Source organism: Coloeus monedula (assembly GCF_965178545.1).
Source record: "Coloeus monedula genome assembly, chromosome: 1".
NCBI lineage: Eukaryota > Metazoa > Chordata > Aves > Passeriformes > Corvidae > Coloeus > Coloeus monedula.
In genome coordinates, this window is record NC_138781.1 from 154,331,426 (window position 1) to 154,357,434 (window position 26,009).

At 38.3% G+C, this 26,009-nt stretch overlaps 1 protein-coding gene across 1 annotated transcript in view; it reads right to left on the minus strand.

Annotated features, from left to right (window-relative positions):
- Nucleotides 1-11,027: 11,027 nt before the first annotated feature.
- Nucleotides 11,028-26,009, minus strand: part of FAM135B (family with sequence similarity 135 member B) — a gene marked incomplete at both ends in the record, with an annotated part of 136,536 nt that continues 121,554 nt past the window's right edge. Inside the window, 9 exons of the mRNA XM_082303309.1 lie at nt 11,028-11,233; nt 12,561-12,674; nt 15,161-15,271; nt 16,069-16,220; nt 16,520-16,617; nt 18,773-18,864; nt 20,090-20,256; nt 22,039-24,097; nt 25,188-25,342. Coding sequence (XP_082159435.1) covers nt 11,028-11,233; nt 12,561-12,674; nt 15,161-15,271; nt 16,069-16,220; nt 16,520-16,617; nt 18,773-18,864; nt 20,090-20,256; nt 22,039-24,097; nt 25,188-25,342 — 3,154 coding nt within the window. The remainder of the gene's footprint in view (nt 11,234-12,560; nt 12,675-15,160; nt 15,272-16,068; nt 16,221-16,519; nt 16,618-18,772; nt 18,865-20,089; nt 20,257-22,038; nt 24,098-25,187; nt 25,343-26,009) is intronic.

Sequence of the window (26,009 nt, forward strand, 5' to 3'; positions counted from 1 at the left end):
GATCTTGTCCATTATACCAAGAGTGCATTTGACCAGCATTTCTCAGCATCAGACCTTTAGTAAAGACCTTGTAAGTGCTGTTGAGTCTGAACCTACATTTCAAGAAAATTGATTTGCATTTGCATTTACCCTAAAATATCATGGAATTGACTCAACTTCACATGTTTCCACTTAGAGAGATTAGTTTTGGTTTTTTGATGTAAGTCTCACTTAAATCTTGACAGACATAGTTAAAGAAAATTGAAGTGTATGGCAGTTGACAAATGTTCATTAGGGAAAGGGAAGTAAATTAGAGAGAGGCAGACAGAGCATGTGTTGTAAATCTTGGTGTCTTAAAAAAAAATAGTACAGATTTTCTAAGCTCTCAGCCTCTAATTATTGCCTCTTCTATCTGATTTGAAATAATTCTTCAGAAACATAACTGCCTCAATCAAATATAATAATGTCTCATTTAAAAGTCCAACCTCTAGTGTCCCATGATGGAATTGGCTGTACTCATATTCAGACCACAGAAAGGGTTATAATTAAAAATACCATAGACTACTCATCTGCAAAGCTCAGCCTCAGAATCAAGTTACTGTCTAAATTCAGATTTGCAGAATGTTGTAGTTACTGTTACATGCACCAGTTATATCATGCATATTGCTTGCCCTGAACAATCAGCCCCAAAGGAAGTACTTGGAGAAGGATATATCTCTGATGCTTTGCTTTGCAGCCTGTGTGCACAAACATGGGCATGTATCCAATGCTATTATTTTACATCCACTGTGCAAGAGTACAAATGGTTATCAAGTTCAGGGGCCAACCACTTGAGTTTGTACAGTTTTTTTATGATTAAAAACCCCATAAATTTGAAATGCCTCAAGATGAAATTACTCATTTGAAACTCAGCCCAATAGCCTTTGGCAGTTGCCTATCTGAAAAAACCTCAAACCGTATTATTTCTTTCAAAAATTTTCTAGCCTTGCCTTTGTTAACTAAAAATTGTAAGTGTGCATATATACAACCACTTTCAGAGCTAATTATTTACAGGAAACAGTAGGATTTAATTCCAAGAGGTATTTTCTTAATATTTAATAAAATAAGTAAAAGGTAACTCTTTGAAACACAGGGTAAGGATCTGCGCAGAACTATGCTCCTGTCCATTGAATTCTAGTCCACATGTCAGTTGAGGAACAGTGAAGGTCCAATTTTAGGTGTTACCATTGAGCTGAGAATTAATCCAGCAGTGTAAATTGTTCTATTTGAATAGATTCTGTAAAAATGTGGTTACTTCTGCCGTTGCTAACTTAAACTATTAAAAAGTTAAACCCTGATTTTGAGGGCTACAATTTTAATATACTTTGAAGAGAGTGCCATTAAGGTTTCCAGGACTCTTAAACCAATAATATGGTTCCAGTGCCAAAACCAGAGTGTTTGTACATTGCATACAGGGAAAGACATGACATCAATCAAAACCTGCCTCAGAGATGTTTTTTGTTTGTAACACAAACTAGAATGTTTAAGTTCCTGAATTTGCAGCATGGAACAGAGGGCTAAGAAAGAGGACAGAATTCACCTACTTTATTTGATGAAATTAGATTCATCAACATAAACTTCCTCTAAACAAGAAGGAAGATCTCCCAGCAGACAAGTCTTTCCCACTTAAGGCTTATACTGTTAATTGAAGGTAATTCTGTATATAGAGACAGTTTAATTTTCTGATGTCTCAGATGCTGTGGCTAATTGTCTAAGCATAATTGAAAGATAGAAATTTAAGATCAGATTTTTTTTTTAAAGGACTTGAGTATATTTTGAGGGAGTTATAAAGATGATTGAGGCCTAAGACCCTCAATAATAAGTAGATTCATTGTTCAAGTCCAAGAAAACAAGTTTTAGGTTAAACTGTTCTACTTCTAAGGAATCTTATTATTAGAGAAAAAATCCAAGTAGAAAAATACCAACATAAATTTCAATTTACTTCTGAACTTAGTGTTTTGGAATATACTGATCTGTGTTTTGGTTTTGACCTGATACTTTTACCAAACATCCAATAATATTCTGGAGTGATTTATTTTGAGGAATTGGATAGGATTTGGGAAGTTGTTCTTTTCGATTTCTCTGTCATTACTGCCATCTCAGTCACATCCTAGACAGGAGGAGGTTGTATCTTTGCCTTCCCCTCAGTCTAACAGAGCTATATCTAGACTCTGACTCACCTGGAGACCCAAAAAGGAATAGGACAAAACATCAGTGTATATTTTTTCTTGGCAAAACAGAGTAGAAAATAAACATAGAATACTCTACAAATACTAGTGAGTTTTCAGTGGTATGGGGTTTTTTCCCAGATACGCAGTGGCAAAGGAATACCATGGCTTGTATAGGCTTCTTGACTGATCTCCTTCATATTTCATAAGAAGACTTAACTGCAGAAAAAGGAAATAGCTAATTTCCCAAACTGGATGCATAGTCAAATATATGGAACATTAAAATTAGTAAAAAGAGTGGCAAAGCTGATAAATCATCAATCTACCAGCTTAAAAAATGAATGCTTGGTTGAAGAGGATGGATGTCAAGGAAAATTAAAAGATGGTGACAAGCTTCCTGTCTTAGGAGATAGGGCAACTCAGTTTTGCATTTTGCATTGACGATGGAAACCATGGGGGTGGCAGATAACACACATCAAACTCAGGACTGCTTAGATAAGCTTAGTCAGTTAATGGTGTGCCAAGAGGCTGACAAATCACTGTACAAAACAATCTCTCTCCTCCAGTGAGGTGGATGAAGCCAGCAAACACAGGAGCTCTGGAGGACAACTAAGTAAACTGCCCCCAAAAGCAACAGAAACCTGCTAGGCTGAATGATCACCACCAGCTTCCTCCTGGGTATGGTGTGGTGTATATACACTGTGTATGGGAACACACGTTCACCACATATGGGAATAACATACAGCTCCTATGGGAAAGGACACTTCCTGTATACATATGTATTTAGGGTATATATGATATGGTAGAGATGGCATACAAGAGCTACACTTTATATTTTCATTTTTACTGAAAGTGATGACTCATTTTACATCAAAAGCGTTCCCACTCTCTTCTTCAGCCTTTCCCATGCGCGTGGCTCCATATTTGATAGTATCAGAAATGCCTTGACATCTTTGCACAGCTGGGAATGATGCACATAGTCTTAGACACATAAAAGTAGGAAAGAGTAAGTGTCCCCAGGGCTGGAACAGGTAGATTTCTACTAGCACTTAATGCTTTCAGGAAGGAATGATAAACTTCTTAAATTAGTTGCATGAAATACTGGAGTGTTCAGCACCAAAAGCAGTTATACTTATTAGTGTTACCCCATTTACAGGATGCATAAAAACAGCAAGGCCATCACAGTATTCCAAACACCCATTCCAAAAAAAAAAAAAAGAATTACTGAAGACTGGACTTTCATGTGGAGAAGGGTTTTTTTGTTCCTTTGGATAAGCTGCTTGTGTTTGTAGCTGATATCTTTCGAAGACTGGAAGGCGTGATGGATTGCAGTAAGAACTCATTGTATCACAGTTTCATATTTGCAGAGGCAGAAGATACTTGAAGGCATGAAGCTCTGTGCAATTAGCATATAGACATTGGACTTACAGAACATATAAGCATGCGTGCAAATCCATTTCAGACAGATATGGTTAGGTTGCTACTCAGATAAGAGCATCTTGCAGCACTTTGAGTGAAAGTAGAGAATTGAATTTTCAAAAGCAGAGAAATCAAGTTTCAAGGTTGTAACAGAAGTTAATTTAGTCTGACCTTTTGCATAAGAAGAGTTTACATATATTTATTCTTTATGCTTTTATCCTATGAGGGGAAGGCCTGACTCATCTGCATTTAAAGCATTTTAACACTTTAACACTGATTAAACTGTTCCCATAAGCATTTCTAATCAGTGCATGGATTTCTCTTAGGGAAGTGCAGATGTATTATACAGTCTTCCTAAAATGGAGAAGAAACAGCAGCAGCTCTGGTCACATTAGGCTTCCTAACTATCTGTGCACAAAGTAAAGATAAATTCATAGTGGGCTGGAAGATTCCAGTTGTGGCAACAGGAAAACAGCTCCAGCTCTTTGGATTAGAGCCTCAGGTAGGAAGAGGATGTGATGAGTGCCAGCAGCCACTGAGGCCCTTCTGAACAGGAAAAAGGCACCAGTCTGCAGCAAGGAAGTTTGCCAGTTCCTGGTGCCTCTTAAACCCAGTTCAGGGTTGAGAAACTGGATGGGGCTCAACAAAGGATTGCCAAGACAGTGAGGAGTCTAAGCACACAGTTTCTGAGGAGGGGCTGAGTTAGGCTTGTCTAGCCTGGAACAAAAGACACCAAGTGACAAAGAGCTGTCTGAAAGCATAGAAAAGGGAGTTACAACCACACCAGAAAACAGATCACCCCCATGGAATAAAAAGGTGGGATAAAAAAAGGTAACAGAAAGATGCTGCAGCTCAGGAAGTTTAAATTGCCCTTTTTTTAAATTCAATTTTTGTATGGTTGGTTGTTTTCCCTAGGAGTGATGTACAGAGAAGGTATTCCAGAGTAGCTGTAGTATATCCATCACCAGATGTTTTCAATATCCAGCATGAAAATGATATGGCTGACCTTACCATGATTCTCATGATAATCCTGCTTTGAACAGGAATTATACAGGGATACTACCAACTGTTCCTTCTGAAACAAAATATTCTATCATCTGTAACATGTCTGGATAGGTGCATAGCAGTCCTCACAAAGGGCTGAGAAAATTGACTGGAATGAATGCGTGAGCACTATGTCCCACTCCTGGATAAATGGAATGGCAGTGCTGGATGTATTTGTGAATCCCTGTCTGCACTGACTTCACAGTATATGGAGGAGATACAGTCAGGTTATGGAAAGATGACCAAGCAAATGTGGGAATGGCTGGACAAAGCAGAACAGTAGTTTAGGGCAATTTAGGCATCTCAAAGGAACAGCAAATTAAGGGAACCATGAACAGAGGCAGAGGCACAACCTTGCTCTGGTTATGTTTGACCCAAAAGGCAAAAACCAAACAAGAGGAGAGTGAACTGCAGCTAAACAAGTCCCCCACTATGAATTTTATGACTCCAAACATTAATTGTGTAATTTTTAATTCAGTGATTATTTCTCCTGTGACCCTGCTACTACACCCATAAAGCAACCATTAAAGAAGACGAACACTGACTCCAATAGACCTGTATTTATACTGGTTTATAACCTGAAAACAATTCAATGATTAAATAAACACTGAAAATTTGGAGGAGGAGGCAAATTGAACTAGAAACTGTCAATTACATAACAATATTAACATATCAAAATTGCTGAGCATATGTATTGAAATAAAAAAAAGCTCTCCATAAGAGTTCTCCATGGACATGACCTTTAGCATCTAAATAACCAGCTGGAGTGAAATATATTAGGCTGTTCTGATGATAATTTATAAATGGAAATTTAAGCCCACAAAGAAAATAATCATTTAGCTAGGCTGACACATATTGACATGCTGAGATGCTTCAGAAATGCTTCATGACTCTTCATTATATACTAAATTTCATGGGATATTTGCATAAGCCTTCACGAGAGTCTCACCCTGTTATTAGAAATTCTCACCTTTCTCCTTCATCACCATTCAGCTATTTTAAATGCGGAGGTAGAAAGCAAGAAGACTTTTTTTTTTTTTTTTAGCAGGCAAAAAGCACCAAAAAACCCTACAAATTCTAATGAAGACTTTGGCTTGAATTCCCAGTTTTCACGTTGTCTTTTGATAGCTTTCTCTCTTAAGTGTGGCTCTTTCCTGGCAAGGGAACAGTAAAGAGGATTGGTCAGTGGATATTTATTAAGTGTTTTGAAGTAAAATAGTGCTCAGTGTTTGTGTAGGTAATTCCAAAGCTCTGTGCTAAGGTTTCAAGTCTTTAGATAATAATTCTTTAAAGCTAAGAAATTTCAACTTCCTCTATTGTCAGTGGACAGACCTGATTTTGAAAATAAATTTTGAATTTCATTAAAAAGAAATGAGCATTCATTGGAGGCTGGGAAAAAACACAGTTCCTGCCAGATTTTAAAGGAGCCTCATTCATATAGTCAGTGTTTGCTTTTGGTCAAGATGTGCCGTCAAAATTTGCACCCAAGTATGGAAAACTGAAGATGTCATCCAGTCCACTGATGCCTTTTCCTGGTCTTAAAATCAAGAGTCAGGCACAGTTAGAAGGGAAAAGGGGATTTTACCTTGGTATTTATTTTAAGGATCCTTAGGTGCACACATCCAGGTCAAATGCACCTCAATGCACACTGCAATGCACACTCCCAAAAGATCTGGTATAACATTATAGGTCGTACTAATTAGCATATCTATCAAAAATTCCCCAATGAGAGGCTCGAATGAGCCTCCCCTCCCCAAGGAACCTTCCCCTGGATGGTTCTGTCTTAGTTTACAGAATGTGTTCTGGAGAGCACCTTGGGGTCTGGGGCACACTAACCCCTAACTAGGAAGTTTCTAAAATGTTGAGTCTCTTAGCTTAACAAACAAGTCCAAGAATGTAGGCAAGAAGCACTAAGAATACAAAAGTTGTAAAAAGGTATAACAGCGGCATTAAAGACAAAAAAAATCATGAGGGCATCACCACAAATTCTGAGCCTCCAGTTTATGTCTTAGACACACAGAAAATGAGTCTTACTGTAAGTTCTCTGGACAAGGAAAAGAGGTAAATAACCCTGAAAGCAGAAAACAGGATCACTCCTCAGACTTTCAGCAGTACCAGCCTCTCTTCACGGACTACAGAGAGAAATTAAGACTTTTATTTTAGTAGAACAAATCCATTTTGCAATAATTTTTTAAGTACCAATTATGTGATGAAATTAAACAGGACATTCTACAATTCTCCAAGAAGAAACATTTCCAAAGGATTCAGGAGATTGGATTCTCATTTTCCAGGAGATTGAAAATCAACTCCTCGAAAATCCTCAGCCCAGATACAGAAAGAACTCACTATTCTGTTCCTCATCTACTCACACTTAGTCAATATTGCAATTTCTTTCCATCCATCTCTAAGGGAAAAAAAAATCAATTTCAGAAGATATTAAATTCTTTTAAAAGTGGGGTGCAATGGGAACTACGAGACACAGAATATTGGAGAAAAATTAATCCAGCTATTAATAAAGGCATAATCATAGAATCATAGATATCCATTGCATTGCTGTAACTGCACTGTTTTCAAGTGCTTCAAATTTTTTAAAACAGTTAATGTCAGTCCTTTTAAATGCTACAGTCTGCTTCTGGAACTTCTTGTCTTCCTTCGTTCCCCCTATCTTTGTCTCTGTCTTTCAAAGCCTTGAGATCTGCTGGCTCTGCTCCTCTTTTTCTACATGTCACCTTTCTTTCCAGAGTATTTGCTCATCTGGGCTATAGCCCATACTTCACCTCTGGCACTGGAAAACCTCAATAGCCAAATGCACTTTACCTGTTGGAGATCCTCCTTGTTGGTTTTAAGCTTTTTAGATGCTAAAAAAAAACCCCTGGAATGCTGGCTTTGTTTTTTTCTTGACTGAAGAATCCCACAGATTTGAATGGAGTTTCACTTCAAATGCAGCTGACACTAATATTAACAAGCTACAAAAAGCCCCAGGTTTGTCCCTCCTCTGTCCATGGTCTTGAAAAACTCTCTTATCCTCTATGAATGTGAGAGCTTCACTGAAGAATTTAAGCCCTGTCCCCATAGATACAGGAAGCCAAGTGGAGCTTGTGCAGATTGCAGGGAAAATCCTTGCAGCAATACTGCAAACGTGCTTAAATATATTTAAAGGCTTTATATGAAAGGACAATATATTATAATTCCAAGGGTTGAGACAGAAACAAAGATGCTAACTGTGCACTTACTTTGCTACATTTTAATGCAGATAATTCTTAATATATATTTCTCTCTATGTAAATAAAAAATCTGAAAATAAGTCCATGCTGATTGCTATAGTTTGATGAAGTCCAACAACTTAGATATTATTTATATTATAATGACGATGAAGATTTCTTTGCAATATAGTTTACACAATTGAGTGGTTTTATAGTACTGAGAGGCAACATCCCATCAAAAAGAATAAAAGAAGAAGGAGTGAGGGAGGCTCACTTCCTTAAAATGGAAGCTCAGCTGGACCATTACTGCCAATATATCCCGCAATGTTCTGCCAGCAGAAGGAAGATAAAATCTGTGTCTTATCATTTGACAGGAGTGATACTGCCCAGATTTTTCTGAGGTTCCAGAGGAGCTTTCTTCCATATCCCAGAAGGTGTAAGTTACCTGATCCAACTCTATAAAACATCCAACTCCAACTCTGAAATCAGACTGAGCCATCAAAGAGATCTGTATGAATAGGAGCACTGAAACCTTTAGATATATTTATCTCAGAGCACTGGTAGGAGTACAGAACTTCAAAGTGAACATATGGAAAGGCCCACCAACTTCTGTAGCAATGCAGAGACCTCTTCCCATGCCCCTTTTCTCACAGTCAGGCAAACAGAAAGCTGGGAATGCTGTTCAACAAACCAGGCAAGGCAAGAACGTCTCATCTGAGTGTAAGAACAACTACACTGGTTTGTTGTCATTGTCAGGACTGAGAAAGCTGGTGTGTGAGACCTGGAAATAAGCAAAATTCTTTGTATAGACTATATAAACACACACATCAGGCATGTATATAAGTGTAAAGTCACTTCTTTCTAAATGGTTTTCAAAACTTTCAGTTGGCAGACTCCTGAACATTTTCCACATGTGGATAAGACCCTTGTACAGCACACTGAAGGCTGCTTATGGTTAGAGATTGCTTCTCTTTCCTGTTGTTCCATAAAGAAGTACTTGTCCTGGCTCAAAAATGCTGGACTATATAACAACTCAACCTCCATGTCCTATTATATTTAAAATTCTCTAGACAATTTACTGAGGAAGAAGTTGTGATATTATGTCAGTGTAGCTGGCACTGCACTACTGAGGCCAAAAAGTGAGAAAGAATTTCCAAACAAGTGGAAACCAGGAAACCACAGGTTTCCTGACAGAATTCATTTTTAAACTGGGTAAAACTGACTGTTAACAGTCAATTTATAAGGAAGAAAAAAAAAAAAAAAAAAAAAAAAAAAAGAAAGAGAGACAATACTATATACCTATTTAATTCAAGTACTGAGATAATATTTATTGTTTAAGAAATTTGTCAGCATTGAATCACACCATGGAATTGTTTCCATATGATTTTTACCTCTGTAAGGGCCCAAGATTTTTATGTGCAATGCACCTTTCCAAGTGGTCTAACCTCACCCTTTGGTATATTCCTTCTTTCTCCTTCTTATTTTAAAAACATGCATTAGTTATCAAGTCAGTCTTTTTCTTTTGCCAGCATTTATCAGTCTGCTAAAAACTTTTCTTGAACTAATTTTGTGTAAGTTTTTCACTTTTTTCTTTTAAGAAAAATTTAGTTTTGCTTTTTGCAAGTACAAATATTTCCCTGTGGCTGTGATGTTTTTTGTTTTCATTTTGTATTCTCTTGTTTCACAAATCTCCACTATCTTGAATTTAGTTTACTAATGAAGGTCTTGACACCTAAACCCAACTTTGTAATTTTTTTTACAATCTTTGTTAGAAGATATAGAGACCTATTCATTTGTATTTTTAAACAAATTGTATTTGTATTTAAAAAATTGCCTGCCTTCCAAACAAAAATAATTTTGAAGAATTATTATTTTTTCTTTATTCAAAAAATTGCTGTGACATTGAAAATTTATCAAAATGTTATGAAAATGTGCAGAAAGTTATTGAATATTGTCACTTTAAAGCTGATAAATTTTTGATAAAAATCTTAATGTAAATTTGATGAAAAAATTAAAAATTGGGAAATATGTTCTTTTTCAAACACTTAAAAACAACTTACATATCATTGCATGGATAAAGTTTTAAATATTTGAACCAGTTGTAACTGTATAATAATTAGGATATATATAGCACTGCAAATGGGCATTAACAAAGCATTTATAGAATATTGCAGAGGATCTTAAGACATCCTTCTATTTTTTAAGCTTTCCACATTCTGTATCTCCAGCCTTTTGTTTTACAAGTGTTTGGGACTTTTAAGGGTATAACTGGCAAGATTTTGAATTCTGTATCAGAGTAATAAATTTTTTTAAAAAATGAAAACTGTTGGAACAAATGGACTTTGATACAAATGTAAAACTAAAAAAAGGACCTTTAAGATCATAACAAGCACAGTCAGTTATGATCCTCTATAAATGTAAACAGAAGAAATGTTAACAGATGCCACTGATATTTTATAAGTAATCCAATATACTCCTCTTGGTTTGGCAGCGTCTAACTGGAACAAAATTCTTCCCAAACTAAAATTGGGGTTTCTTTCTAAAGACAAATATCAATATTTGTTCATTCTATGTAAAATATTTTACTCCTTTCCATTATTTGAATGTACAATTTGTATGTTACAAATTATTACCAGTAATGGAACCATCCAAATATTTTCTTCCAATAAACAGAAAGACCAAAACTTTCATAAATGGTTTTCACACTTCTCAGTTCATCACAAAGAAGGTTTTAACCTGAGTTCACATACACTTGTTTCCTTGTGTGTTAACTACCCCAAAAGTGCTACAAATGTAGAGCTTTGTTAATACATAAATGAGCAGTAAATCAAGGACAGCCGAGTTCCTGATTTAATATTCAGGAGAAACAGGAATTATATTGATCCAATCACATTTAGAGAATCATCCTTCTTATTCTGATTCTGTACTTCAGAAGTGGCTCATGTCTTTATGTGGACAAAGAACATAGAAACTGAAGAGGAATATTTATTTCTTCCAAAAGCACCAATATTTGGAAGCTTGAATGCCTTAAAGCCATAGCACTTTATTCTCTGAAAGAGAAATGGAAAGTTTGAAAGTCCCACCTGCTCTCATTTCTAACATTGCACTCCTTTGGCTAAGGGAGTCTCCTCCACTCAATGGAAAGGTTGGCCTCTGTTACCCCATACTTCAGGCACTATTTGAAGTAGTTGAGTCCTGCCACAAGGAAAAACTTCTCCAGGAAAAGTTCAGAGTCCAGCACGGCAATGTGGGCAGCCCGGCCTATCAATGTGTTGGCGGTGTTAGGCAGAGCGTGAAACACGTTGTGTCTGATCAAAGTGCAGTCCTTGGCCCCAATCAAAGGCTGGAGCAGGTTGTTGATCATTTCTGCATAAACAGGACCTGAAAAAGAGTTGAGATATCACATGTCCACGCCAAAGCTCCCAGATCTTATCTTTTTTCCCAGTATTGTTTAATTGCAGTTGCGGTGAGAAGGAAAATGGAAGCAAGGCCACCATAAATGTGAGAGATAGCAGCCCAGTTTGAAGATTTGCCAAGTGCCAGAGTGATGTTCATCTAATGGAGGCACTGGCCATGAGGAGGAATCTGCTGAAGCTTCTTAGCATGAGGACTGGGATGTGCTCAGCCTTTAGTCACCTTTTCTCTGTCAGTGAAGAAAATGCTTGTGTTTCTTTAAGGGTAGTGGGGTTGGACTCACACTGCCTGGGGATTCCAATGTGAGAGGGTCTGGAATGACACGGGTCCATTTGGGCTTCTCTGGGGATGCTAATGCAGGAAGGACATCATGTAGATAGCTGAGGTGTTTATAGGGGCAGAAACAATGGCTCAGGAAACATGTACAGATAAATGTACTGATCTGGCTCCTGCTTGGTCAAACATGTCCCAAGGAACAACCACTGTAGGAGAGCTGAAGAATTACCTTTTAATTCATGTCTGAGGTAGGATAGAAAGAGCTCTCATTTAAGTAAGGGGTGTGAAGGTAACCACACTGATTGGGCCTGTGTGTCTCTTTCTGTTTCCGAAGAATACCTCCATTTCTAGGTAATCACATACGTGAAATGGGGATGAAATTGCACTGACCATTATTCCTGGACATGGTATCAAACTGAAGCCATGAAACATTTCATAAATGAGGAAGACTTCTAATAACAAAGGCAATAACTGGGACCACACATAGCCTGAGCTCATAGGAAGGCCTCTGGTGGTGAGTCCTGATGTGTTTTACAGATTTTATTACAAACCTGTACGATTTTATATCTGTCCCTTAAATTATCTTGCAATCATTCAAACACTATTGAAAACAAAGGGAAAACCCCCCTACTTTGGATGTGTTGAGAGAGATTTCATTATGTGTAAAATAAGGGGAGACAATACAAGTAAATCAGTACACTACAGAAAAACATTGTCAAGAGCTAGTTCTATTAGCACTTTTAAAAAAAATAAAATTAGAGGGAATGGGAGGAAGCAGTAAGAAACCTTTGATTATGACCTGATTGAAATTTGTTTTCATCAGGAAAAGAGCTTCTTGAAAAGCTTCTTTTATTGATTTCAGTAATTTCCTGTGGGAAGCGAACACTTTCTTCTGTATCAAATAAACATTTGAGTTTTCATCATGCTGATGAAAAACCCTTCTAATGTAATGACCTCAGTTGCACAAAAATGCAATTTTTCAACAGCCTTGGGAATATATAAAAGATCTTAAACATACCTGTGTGTCTGTCCTTAAGTGCATTTTTGCACATTTCTATTCTTGCTGAATGAAAGGGTACGTATCTGTCTTGGGGTGAGGCCACTAACACAACATTTTTAAAATACTGAAGACCTGTGGCAAACATATTAAATACATTAATCACAAGTAAGCACAGTGATGAAAATGCATACAGTGTCAGCATGACTATTTCATGTTCAAAGGCTTTTGAAAATCTACACTGCAATAGATGGTAATTATTAAAACATGCAACAAAATCTTAGAAAGATTCATAACAGCTTAAACACATTTCTGCTGCTTCTGTGAACTATTTTTTACTTATCAGCACTCACATAGGTTAATTATATGTCAACAAAGAAAAGCAAGAATTACCTGTAAAAAAAAAGCTTTTATTTACACCTTATTCTTACAAATATTTATACCTTTAAACAGGATCTATTTAAAAATAACAAATTAGTAAAATTCTTAAACAAAATAGAGAGAGGGAGAAGAAAAGGTCATTGCTATGATGTCACACCGTTAAATCAGTGTTGAGGGAGCCTTAGGGTCAATCCAGTTCCTGAACTCAGCAGTCACTTAATAAATCCACACTGCTGGTACATCAACTAAGAACCCCAAATCCTCCCTCTTCCCTGGAGGTAATGGAGCGACTGATGAGTTGTGGAAACAAGCCCCTGCTGTTTGACCTGTCTAGGGTCTCTTGAGTGCTCCATCACTTACATTTAACAGAAAGGTAGGAAAATGGACACTGATGATCTACTCTACTTGTCCAGAGAGTGTCCTGAGCACAGAAGAGCTGTGGGTTTGTCCTTCATCTTTCCCTCCCTCTTACGGGAAAGTGGTCCAGAACCAGGGCCAGGTTGGATGGGGCTTTTAGCTACCTGGCCTAGTGGAAGGTGTTCCTGCCCATGGCAGGGGGATTGGAACTAGGTGATCTTGAAGGCCCCTTTCTGTATTTCTATCATCCCATAACTATGATTTCTAGACTTTCAAAGAAAATCTGACCATCATCACCACAATGAAAAATCCTGCTGGCTGCCTTTCCAAAACCTGACTAAAGCAGTTTATCATTTTCTTCTTGTGCAGTCAAACCAACTGAGTTTGCAACTTAGGTCTGAAGTAAAAGGTAGGAGAAGCAACAGTGAGTGTTACCATATCTAAAACTTTATGTGAAGAGGTTCAATAGGGAAAAATATTTTATTGTGTGTTTTGTTGTTTTGGTTTTTTTTTTTCTCAAGACAAACATGAGGAACATTTGTTAAAGAGACAGAAAAGTAGCAGCAGGGACTTCTACTTTAATAGAAAGTCAGAAATTGCTGGAGGCTTAATGAGTCATCTGGGAATATAGGCACGACACTGGTTCTGGCATTTCTCCCTCTGTAGGTGCTCCCAACTTCTTTTGGGAGCAGGGTGCCAGAGTAGGGACATGTCTATTGAATCAGTACCTGCTGATGCATTCACATATGGACCTATCTACATCTTCAGATATTTTGCCTAAGCATCTACCTGGATGACTGACTTTACAGACAACTCTCTCCACATTTAAATTTCTGCCTTCTCCATTTTCAAGGACTACACCTTAATTTGTAGCCTCTTATATCTCTAGTCTACCAAGCTAACAAGAAGAAAATTGCTTTGACTCATAGCACATGCTTGGGAATTCATTGCTTGGAAAGTTACAATATGAGCTTTTTGTGTAGACCCAAATTTATTTGAACTTGATAGTAGTAAAGCAGTAATCAACTGTATTACACAGAAATAAGAGCTAGGGAATCAAAGGGGAAATTCAAATAACACAAATTTACATCAACTTCCTGTCATTGATTATGTAGTTTGTATCTGTAGAATTTAGATGTTCTATTCATATTAACATAGTCTTTTTTTCCTATTAGTAGTGTACAAAAGTATGAGAAAAAATTAAACATCAAGTAGTGACCTTGTCACTACATGCTTAGCACCAGTTTGTTCACACACAGTATTAAAAATAACTCCTAAAAGAAAACAACTGCTTCAACAGAAGGATTCTGCTTGCTTTCTTTTCTTAAGAAAAGCCAGATTTATTTCGTTTATTCATGACAGACCAAAGAAGGGGGAAAAAGATTCTCTATTCAGACATCATTTTTCTAGTGTGAGGCCATACATCTCTCTCTGTAGTACAGAAGTGTCAGAATAGACACGAATAAAATTTTCTCTTCATCTCACAGAGTCATATTTCCTAGAGACAAGAGATGTTAAACTTACAAAAAATAATAAAAAAGGAAAAATGGTTTTCATCTCATAGCATAAATTAAGCAATGATGGCCTGTCAAGAATGATGTTTCTTGCTTGCAGAATATAAACTTAGGTGCATGTTTACTGCTGCATGAAGGACTTATTTGATGTTGTTTGGCAAATACATTCTCTGATAACTTTCACAGAAAAAAATGCACAGATGAAATTGATAGTAGATTTTAGACAGGGCAGCCCTTCTAAAAAGTATGTTTAAAGAATGATCATTAACAAAATGCAGATTTCCTTCACTCCCTGGAGAACAGGCCAATCCAGCACAAGCCAGTGGGACAGCCCTTGGTATTTACAAAGGCACATCAAGCCCTACTCACCTGTTTTTTGGCTGAGCTGATAGAGGAAACACTTGCGCAGATCTGCGTTGTCCCTGAAGGTCAGTTGCAAAAGTGACCCTGACTTTTTCAACTTCTGCATGAGCCATAGACCTGGAATGAAAATTGGTGCATATTTTTCTCCTTTGTAAATCATCATGCAGGGGAGTTAAAGACGTGCCTACAGTAAGGATAGCACTGTATTTTCGTAGAGGTCTTGTGTATTCTTTTACTCCTAATCAAAAGGGAGAAAAATCTAAGGGTCTAAAGTTTTAAACTCAAAGAGCGTAGATTTAGGCTATATATAAGGAAGAAATTCTTTACAATGGGGGTGGTGACACTGGAATAGGTTGCCCAGAGATATGGCTGATGTTTTATCCCTGGAAACATTCAAGGTCAGGTTGGACAAGGCTTGGAGCAAACTGGTCTAATTGAAGATGTCCCTGCTCATGGCAGGGGTGGAACTAGATAATCTTTAAGGTCCCTTCCAACCCAAACTATTCTATGATTCTGTGGTTGTCTCATGGTAGCAGGAAAACACTCGGGAAGACTGAAATCTGGGACATTCAATTTCCATAATAATGGGGTTTTTTTCAGCTGTGCAGATGCCTCTCTTTATTTGCGCCAGAAGAAGTGGGAAATGAAGTGGGAGACTAAGTGGAGACTAAGGGTCATCTCTCATTGCTGCACACTCCTGGGCTTTCCAGGGAGCACTGTGATGGACCTTGCTGTAGATACTGAAAGCCCCTCTCATTGCAGTTTTTTCTGCGTGGGTTTGAAGTCTTCAGCAAATATTTTCTACAGCATCTATGTACAAGTCATGCTACGATAAATTCCTACCTCCATGTGTTGCCCTTTCATGCACTCTGCCATGGACCACAGCCAGTCAAAGTTTTCCCATCAACTCTTACCTGTACTAACCAAAGTGCTGTTGTTGTAAAGGGTTCCCAGGTGAGGCCCAGAGAGGGACAGGAAGGTGTGTAACTTGTTGAGGTAATAGCGAAACCTGGGGCGAGTTAGTACAGATCGAATGATGACGTTACCAAGGGAATGTCCAATAAAACTGTTGCAAAAGAAAGAATTACATTAACATGAAACCAATCTGTGTTTTCTTTAAATTAAACATGAAGATGGCACAAATGGGTCTGGGGGGGACTCTATCAGGGCTTTCAATAAGATCCTTTAATTATCATTTCATGGTTTTTTCAGCCTACAAGATTCTCTTTCATGTATATCAATGTAAAAATTAGTCTCACTGATTCAATGGCTTTTGACACAGAGCACTTTAGGAAAAGCTAATTTCACTAGATGTTGCTCATGTAACTCAAACAGTTACAGAATATTAGCTATCACAAAGCTTACCTTATTCGGGATATGGAGAGGTTGTACAACTGGATATGCTGAATAATTTCATCTAATAATCGGTCAGTCATTGTATCAAAATCAGCAAAAGTATCAGTCTGGTGAAAAATAAAATGAGTTGACGAATTAAAATATATGACACTTATTGCAGACTGATGTTATTTTCAAAGTCAAATGAAGCAGAAATGTAATTATCAGTGTAAATTTTCTTTATACATGTTCAAGGGGGAGAAAAGGGGTATTTTTATCAATCTCTGGGTCCTCTTTTAAATTGAAGTTCTCCTTTGAGAGAGGTTGCTGAGTGATTCCAGAATCATAAGCATGATGCTAAAGCAGCCTGACCTGACACTGGTGAGAACTGCTAATGCTCAGCTGCTCTAGATACCAGGCTCTACACATGGAAGAAAAGGTTTTGGCATTTAGGATTCAACAGATTACTGGAATAAAATACTTTACAGCATTATACATTGACATGAGGGTTATGCTGATGCTAAGGATGTCATCACAAAATTGTTTGGCCATCTTAATCAAATGCCGTGTGTTTGCTATTCAACAGTCATCAGTAAGAGAATGAGTGCTAGAGACAGACAAATAATTTGTTGCTCGCAACAGTACTGCCAGTTGTGAGACAATAAAAAAAGCAATACATTTCCAGTCTATACGATTACAGACAGATCTTATTCAGAACTTTGTAATTTGGCGATCCAGCAGGACTCTAAATCAAACTTGTTACTAATGAGATACCACAAAACAATCATCAAATGTTGGAACAGCTATTTAGAGCAAACATGAGTAATTAATGCTTTTGAAACATATCAGTAATTAATGCTTTTGTGACACAATTCATCTTGCTAATTGCAGCTCTTGCAAAGGAAAACATGAGCATATTCACTTTGCAATACAGACTTAAAATAAATGTTCTCATAAACTACAAACAGTCCACTAACCTTCTGCCTGTTTGTTTTGTCTGCATTGATAATTAATGATTTCCTCCTAGGCTCATTATCCCAAACCTTTCAGGTTGTTTAAAAGTGAAAGAATATAAGCCTGAATGTTAATCATAAACAAAACGTGTCAAGCATCATATTTCACCTGATTGTATCTCCATCCTTTACTATCATTTCAGCCTGATTGAGATTGTCCAAATGCATCACAAATGGATGCCTTAAAAAAGTGATTTGAATTTTCCTCTATAAGGCAAACCAGCTAAATGAATAATTTCTTGAGTTATTTTCGGTGTGGTTCTCAGAGAAGGGAAAAACAGGGACAGGATGCTTTACAACATTAAAATAGCCATCAAGCCACCCAGGTTCCACTTTGGGTGCCGTGAGAACTTCCCCACCTTCCCAGACAATAACACCTCTAAATAGTTCCCATTATGGGATCTGGATAATCTTAAATACAGATGTCGTAAGATGTTTCATTCTCTGAAAACATTCTCTTCTCTTGGAAGAGGCCTTGATGGAAGTATGAAGCGGTCTCATTATTTTGACCTTGCTTACATTCACTATGCAGGTCTGCTGCTGACAGAGCTGTGCACTAGAAGGTAGCAAGTTTACAGACTTACACCAACCAGCCACTTCAGAATATAAAAGCTGTTGAACAAAGGTTGGAAAGTTTTGACTCAGATTTTTCAGGTACTCATAAATCAGAATAAGGTTTCTGACTGCACAATGGAAATCCTTATCTTGTGCATAAAGTTAGGCCTTTGGTCATAAATACAGCTCCACTGCCAAGCAAAGCACAGGATTCATTTCTGTTTCTCTGTCTAGGTCAGTAATCAATTTTTCTGGAAGACATTTGTTTATCATTCAAGGAAATAAATCCCATAAACACTGCAAGAGAAGAAACAATGGCTGATGCAGCAAAGGGAGCTGACAACACCTGCTGGATATTCCACATCCTCTGGAAAATTTACCATCACTAAACTTTCTGCTTTCTGTTGGTGCTGTGTTGCAGAGGCACCAGGCTGCCAAGTTTGCAAACTGGCAGGATAAATCCATTTTCTTCCTCTTAGGTCTAGTCCTATTACTGCTAATGTCATTGCCTTTGACTTTAATGCCAGGAATATTTTCCAATAGGTTTGAACTCCCTATCAAGTTAGACAGGAATAGAACCAGGCCTTTGCACTAAATACTACATAAAACTCCCTGAATTCCCCAGCGCTTTTGTTTCACTCAGCTGGTGAAAAGGCTTTTGCTGAAGGCACTATTTCAGTAATCTAAAGAAAGACAGAAATTAGCTCTGTACTACCTGATTTCTTTCAGACATTAGGAAGTCCAGTTTTCCACCAGGAAGTCCCAGTTCTATAAAAGTCTTTACCAGCCGCAGATCTGCACTGTTACCTAGGAACAAATGGTACTTTATAAGATGCAATTCAACAGAAAAACAACCAACAGAGAGTCAATTTAACACAATAACCTTGACACCACGGAGCTCTTGCTAAGTGCTGCTAAGAAGGTTATCACACCTCAGGTTCATGCATTGAAACAGCAAGAGAACAGGAATTCCCACAGCCTGCCCCAGGTGGGCTAGACCTCACCTGCTGCTATGGGGGACTGCATAAATATTGGGGAAGAAAGAGCAAAGATCACGTCCAGAATAAATCTGTCCTCTATTTGCTGAACAGCAGAGGTAAGAAAAAAAGACAAGCTGAGGTGAGGCCCGCAGGGACACCTCAGTACCTGTGCTGGGTATAGGACTGTGCCTTGAGATGCAGAGTAGCCCATCTCATGTATTCACAATCAGAGGTGGTGCTGAAGTACTGTCAGATTCCTAATACTTTGAGAGATGCCTCATTCTGTACTTGGAAATTCCAAAGTCTTCTGAAATATTTTGTTGGTGAAGGAGGTACCACCACCTCACGAGAAGGGTGTTCCTGCTGCTGGGATATTCAATGGCAAACAGTCCTTGCTGAAGCCAGTGTTTGTTTTTCTTTATTTTTGAGATTTCAGAGCCTCTATCACTTCTTCTCCGTAGTTTCAGTGTCAACATCTACACCTTTCTAACTGATATAAATTAATTTGTCAAGAGAGAGTTCACATTTAACATAACAATTTCCTGCTTAGAAAGCATATATATAAAAACATCCCAGGATCTGCTTCCTCTGGAGTGAAGAATGATTTTTATTCTCTCACTTTCTAAAGTCAGACACTATCTAATCTATAACAGTGTTTTGGGGATTTAAGTAACATTTTTCTCCTGGGGAGATACTGCAAAACAATCAAGCATCCGTGGAAAGACAAGAGGAGTTACTGTAATGCACTCTCCCTGTACATGGTAGGGCTCATGTTCTTTGGTGTAGATTTCTGTTTAAAAAAAAAAACAAAACAAAACCAAAAACTAAAAATAGGTAGCAGGAACCAATTTATTAGCAAAAATATTTAATATTCCCCTAGATCCTTTATTACAATGGACTGAATATCATAAGAAGGAATAAATACTTAGCTAAAACAAATACTTAGATTCTCCATTCTTTCATACTTGATGAACATCTGACTTTTTTTTTTTTTTTTTTTTTTTTAATTTACACAAAAATGACTTACAAATAGCAATTCTTCCTGGCCTTACCATCCAATCCATGGACACAGACAACCAGGTGAATTCCATCTTCCAAATTTTCTTCCTCTTCCTCTGGTGGAAAATATGGGATATCAGAAGCTAGTACAGATAAGTCACTGTACAGAAATCCTTCAATCTTCATTTCTTTTTTAAATTTTTCTTTGGCCTGATAAAAACTGGAGAATACATTAATTAATCACAATAGAACTGGGTGTTCAGCAACAAACCTTCAAACTAGAAATGAAGAGGCTTTTCTTTGCAAGAAATTATGTCTTAAGCTTTCAAGTAGACACCTGGATGCAGTTCCTTATCTATTAGGACTGAGAGATGCCAGAATGAAGAGAAGAAACTCTGTTTTTGAGTAATTTGGCTACATATAGAGAAGAACTAAAGTGCATTATCAACTCTCCCTTGCCAGAGGAATGAAAGAGTAGCAAAAAGTAATTTTCTGGTAGCTCATAAAATTAGACTGAGATACAGAATTAGCAATTTTGCCTCTTGACAATATGATTGGCCTTAAAGGTACTGAAATGCAAAATGTATAATTTTGCCACCACCAGATTCACTTATAGTGAGGTAGAAGGTGTTCTCCCCCTTCCTCAAGCTAGAGCTAAAGGATGCACCTCATATGGTAGGTATTTTTGGGGTTATTTGGTTTTGGTTTCTTTTGAAAACATTTAGTAGCATTTAGAAGAGCATCCCAATGCTGAAAGAATTAAGGTAACAACGTTCCTACCAAAGGTCTAAAATTTCACACCTGAATTCACCCTAAAGCATTCTCTAGCTGCAGATGCCAAACTCTTCAGTGGCTTTTTGACTTAGTAAAACTTATCCAGATAATTTACGAATTAATAATCACAATGTAAGTGTAGAATAAAGTAGAAAACTGGGATGACCAGCTCAAGAGATATAACCTTTAAAGCTTGGGGATATCTTAAGGCCACTTGATATAATCATAGACTCATTAAGGTTGGAAAAGACCTCTAAGATACTCAAGTCCAATGGTGAGAAATCACTTACATCAGCCCAACAAATTTTAAGGGACACAAGAATGAAAAAAATAGCTTTTGAACCATGCATCTGGAAGCCTTGGAGTCATGTGCATGAATACATGCTCAAATGTTCTGTTTCACAAAGAAGAAACAAATTCTGTGCTTAGATTTGCCAGGAATTAAGCATGGTGTATAAAAAAATTTTCAGGCTTCTTTCAAAAGAATAAAAATAAAAGCTTGGGTTGAAAATGAACATTCATGCAGGCAGACAACATTTTGGGCAGCTGAATGGGTTGAGAAATTTCAGTGCTACTGTTTTTCCTCAGCACAGCAGAGACACCAAACTATAATGGAAAAATATAAGTGCTAGAGTGCCAATCTGTGAAATGGGCCCCTGTGACATCAAGGTCATGATGTGGCACTTTCACATTGAGCAATGAAGCAGGAAACAAAAATAATGCCTCTTCTCCAGCTATTCATGGTTCCAATTCTCCCATTTTTCCAGTTTGAGAAGGTGAAGTTGAGACATACCAGCCAATCTGAACTCCCCATTTCATAGTGTAGCTACAGAGTGCAGCTATTAAAGCAGAAGAGAAAAAGAGTCTGTAACATTGCCACAGTGAACTGACTATCTGGGATCGATACTCTGGTATGGATAGCCTTGATTACATGAAGGAGGGTCAGGTCTCAAAGATTATTTAGACACCTAAATCCCACTGCTAGTCATGAGAATTAAGGACCTAATATCTTTGGCAATCTTGGTCTCTTTGTGTTTTAATCCTTCCTGTCTATTTAGATTATTTATTCTGTATGAACCATTTGTCTGTTTGTATTATTTATACTGAAATTCCTCAGGCAACTGTCTCAAATGCAAGCCTCCTGTATGCCTAGCGCATTAGGGTCCTGAACTGTTTCAGGGTCTCTTGGCATTACTATTACATTAATGAAGTAATTAGTCATTCTTACTTCAGCATCCTTTCGTTGGTCTCTTCATCCATCTCATCTGAATTAGAACAGACAACTCCAAATGAGCCCAGAGGCTGGCGCGTGATGGGGAACGCAGCCTGCTTTGCCGAGGAGCCCGCCATGGCAGGGGTCTCTTTGAGCACGGAAGAAAAGGGAAGACAGGTGGCTGTGCAAGAGACGGACAGATTAACCACATCAGCAGCCTTTCTGCTTTCCAGGGCTACTCCCTCTGTCGTGGCCAAAGGAAACCCGGTGCCGTTCGCTACAAGTTTATTCTCTTGGCTGTTGGGCTCCTGAGGACGTTCAGCCTGGTGGGACCCTGCCGCAGGGTCTGCTGAGGCAGGTGAGTCATTGAGCTCAATTTCTTGCAACCCCTGCATTTCTGCATACACTGCTGGGCTCTCATCAGCAAGAGAGCTGCCACGTTCTCCTCGCAGTGAGCGAAATTCAATGGAGGTTTCTGAAGGAGCTTTAACAGGATAGCAAAAATCTGGTACCACCTTTATGCTTTGTGAAAAACTCTCCTCTCCTGAAATTCTACTATTGGAGGAGCCCTGTGGTATTTTTGAACTGTCCGGCTTAAGTTTATCCTTTGGATCCTCAATGCATGTATCAACCTTATCTATATTTTTGTCCAAGTAATTATAAGCCCTTGGTGTTTTTAAGCTGCACTCACCATTGCTCTCCAGTGACAGGCACTCAGAGACATTATCTTGCAGCTGCTTCGGACAAATGGGTGGTCCTGTATTTTCCAGACTACAGCAAGTCTCTGGAAAACCTTTCTCTTCCACCCCTTGTAACTCAGTGTTACTGTTACTGTGCTTGAGGAGGGGTTTGGGATGTCTTCTTGGTTCTATTTTTCCACTTTGAGTAGTGATTCGACACTCAGAAAAGTCCATGATTATTTTTCCATCTTTATCCTCTGTTTCCATGCAGCTTCTTAAGTTTTGATCTGAATCTCCTGGGGTGGCTTCGATGTGTTTTGATATATCCACCTCCTCCGTGGGCTCTTCTGGGCTACTGATCTGAGGAGCTGAAACAGATTTCGTCAGTTTGGTAAGCTCCACTTCCCTCTCCTCTTCCTCAAAGGGCAAAGAGCTGATGGATGTGAGCGACGCTTGGATACCACTGGGCAAGCTGGTGTTGCTTTCTGTGTGTCCACCTTCCAAGGAATTTCGGTGGATGGCGTGCCTCCGGACCAGGTGGTGCAGGATCTCTCGGTCACTGGGCAGCTCCAGGGCCCGGCTACGAGCATCAGACCATGCCACTGAGCTTGGTTCACTTTCAATGCCTGAATCAGATATTATAGAGGAAGATCTTTTTATGACCCCTGACATCAGGGTAAATTCTTCACTCTCCTCACCCCGTTGCTCCTTTGTCACTGATTTCACTTCACAGCTGTGTGAAGGCAAAGCTTTCAAAACAGAGAGATGAGTCTTGGTGTCTGCATCCTCTGGTTTTCCAAGACTGGTCAATTCATTCAGTCCAACCTCAGATGAAGTGAAATTAGTTTCAGGATGACCAAATTCATCTAGTTCATGTACTTCAGTCCTGTCTTCCAAGCCATCAGTTCCACATGCTCCACAATCATACTGAGCACTGACAATTAACACAGGCTCGCTTTTGTGAGAGTCCTTATTGCTGGGTTCCATGCCTCCACAGGTAACATCTGCCCCAAGTCTATTATCTTTTAAAAAAACTTCCTTGGATGTTTTCAAGTCTTCTGACATGTGTTCTGTATTGCCTGGCTCTGAGTCAGAAATAGTTTCCTCTCTTGAAACAAAAATATTTTCAGGTTTCCTTTGGCCTTCTTTGTTTGCTGTACATACCTGAGATGTGGAGTGCTGGTTTAAACCTTTAGCAGCAGCTTCAGTACTGCTGTGTAGGCATGAGGGATTCCTGTTTATCCTGTCTGTGTGTATTAGCAGAGTGTCTTTCCCAAAATCTCCTTTCATTACTGCAGTGGCATCATCTGATGCACAGTCTTCATTTTCCTGTGTTACATCCATTTGAGTATTTGAAGGAACCTCAAAATCTGGGAAAACTTCCAAATTCTGATCTGAAAGAAAGAAAGAAAGAAAGAAAGAAAGAAAGAAAGAAAGAAAGAAAGAAAGAAAGAAAGAAAGGAAGTATTACCTATAAGAATATAACAAATCACCCCAAAGAATTGTGAGACTTTAAAAAGGGATTTAAAGTCTAAAATATTATTCTATACATTTATATTATGAAATTTATATATTCATTAAAGGCATATTACAAATGTACATGCCAGAGTGCATTTAACTAGAATTACACTCACTGAGCAGTTATAGTTAGGCCAAAGAAAACAATATTAATAAATAAACTTTGCTTGGTATAACTGTACCTATACTGCTAATTTTTAGAGCATAGGTAAGCAAAACAAAATAGATACTTATCTGTACTCCTGGTGTCATTCAACATTGTTCATAGTATAGCTCTTACTTTGAATCAGTTTAATACTCAGTTTAATAATTTAAATACCTTTGATGAGCATTGTCAAAATTTAGGCAGTAGAATAACTGTGGAAGAGTGAAGATTTTGTATCACAGGTTATATTCACTAAACTATGGACACCTATAATATTAATACATATTACTTCCTTGGTAATCTTAATGGTTGAGTGAAAAGAATAAGCTAGTAAGGGCTACGAGGTTTTACTAAGTAGCTCTGGAACTAAATAATTTCTCAATTAAAAGTTTGATTTGAATACTTGAAGGGCAAAATATTTTTTGGAAGGCAATGCTGCCTTTCAGGGGAGTGTGGGGCTTTACATTGAAATGGCGGGGTTTTGTTCTGAGATTTCTTACCACTAGATGTCATACTGGGGATATCAGTCTAGTGTTTTTCCTTTAAATTAGTACTGTAGCAAAAATCCAATAGATCTGATTTTTTTCTCGATTTCCCCTCCAGCTCTTTAAAAAAACCAGCTTAATTTAAAGATGAAAAATGTGAAAGAAATACTCTGCTGTTAGGGAAAACACTAAAATTCAGCTGTGTTACTTAAGGGGTCCCACTTTCTTCTGAGCTCATAAGCCCAAGCGATGTGAGATCACTTATCCTGAGCTGGGGAAGTACCTCTCTCAGCTCAAGCTGTTTCGTGAAGCTGTGCCCTGTGGTGTTTCACTCACCTGTGCAAGGCATGTCTGTGTACCTATCTTCAAAGATAACTGGCAGTGTGTTCCAGTCCCCATCAATGTCCAGGCATTCTGCTGGCAGTGGGGGCATGCTGGTGAAATAATCCGAATTACGAATTTCTGTAGAAATCTGTGCGTGGCTTTGGATCCTGGCAGCAAAGTACAAAACAAATTGAGTGGTTGAGTAGTTACTGTGCTGTTTCTCCACTACTCCTGCAAGCCCAGACATGCAGGCAGAGGACAGCCAATGTGTTTAAAAGGAGAGGGAAGCGGTTTTGTATGATGGGGGGTATCCCGCACTCTAGAAGGTTTCCATCTCTCAGTTAGAAATACCTTCAACTTGCACAATCCCTTCCTGAAAAATCTCAGCGTTTTTGAAATTATTCCACATCCCACTGCCACAGGCTCCTGTTATCTGCCATAGCCCATTGCTGTCCTCCCAAGGGTCTCAGCTGATGGCTGGGACTGGATCACTCAGCTGGTTTCTGGTCAGGAAATGAGCTCTGTCACTCTGGCTGTGGTCAGGGTTTCAAAACCCAGATGCAGGAGGCAATAATCAAAACTTTGGTTGAGCAGTACAGGAAGGAAAAAAGCCAAGATGGATGCATGGTAAGTCCTCTATCTCACTTGTACCAGACCTCAGAGCACTGCAGTATCTTACACATGTACTAATCTGGAAGAGCTAAGGCACATTAATTCAGCCACTGTCTCTTGGCAGTCATAGAATCACAGAATGGCTTGAGTTTGAAAGGACCTTCAAGATCATTTAGTTCTAACTCCCCTGACATGGGCAGGGACACCTTCCACCAAACCAGG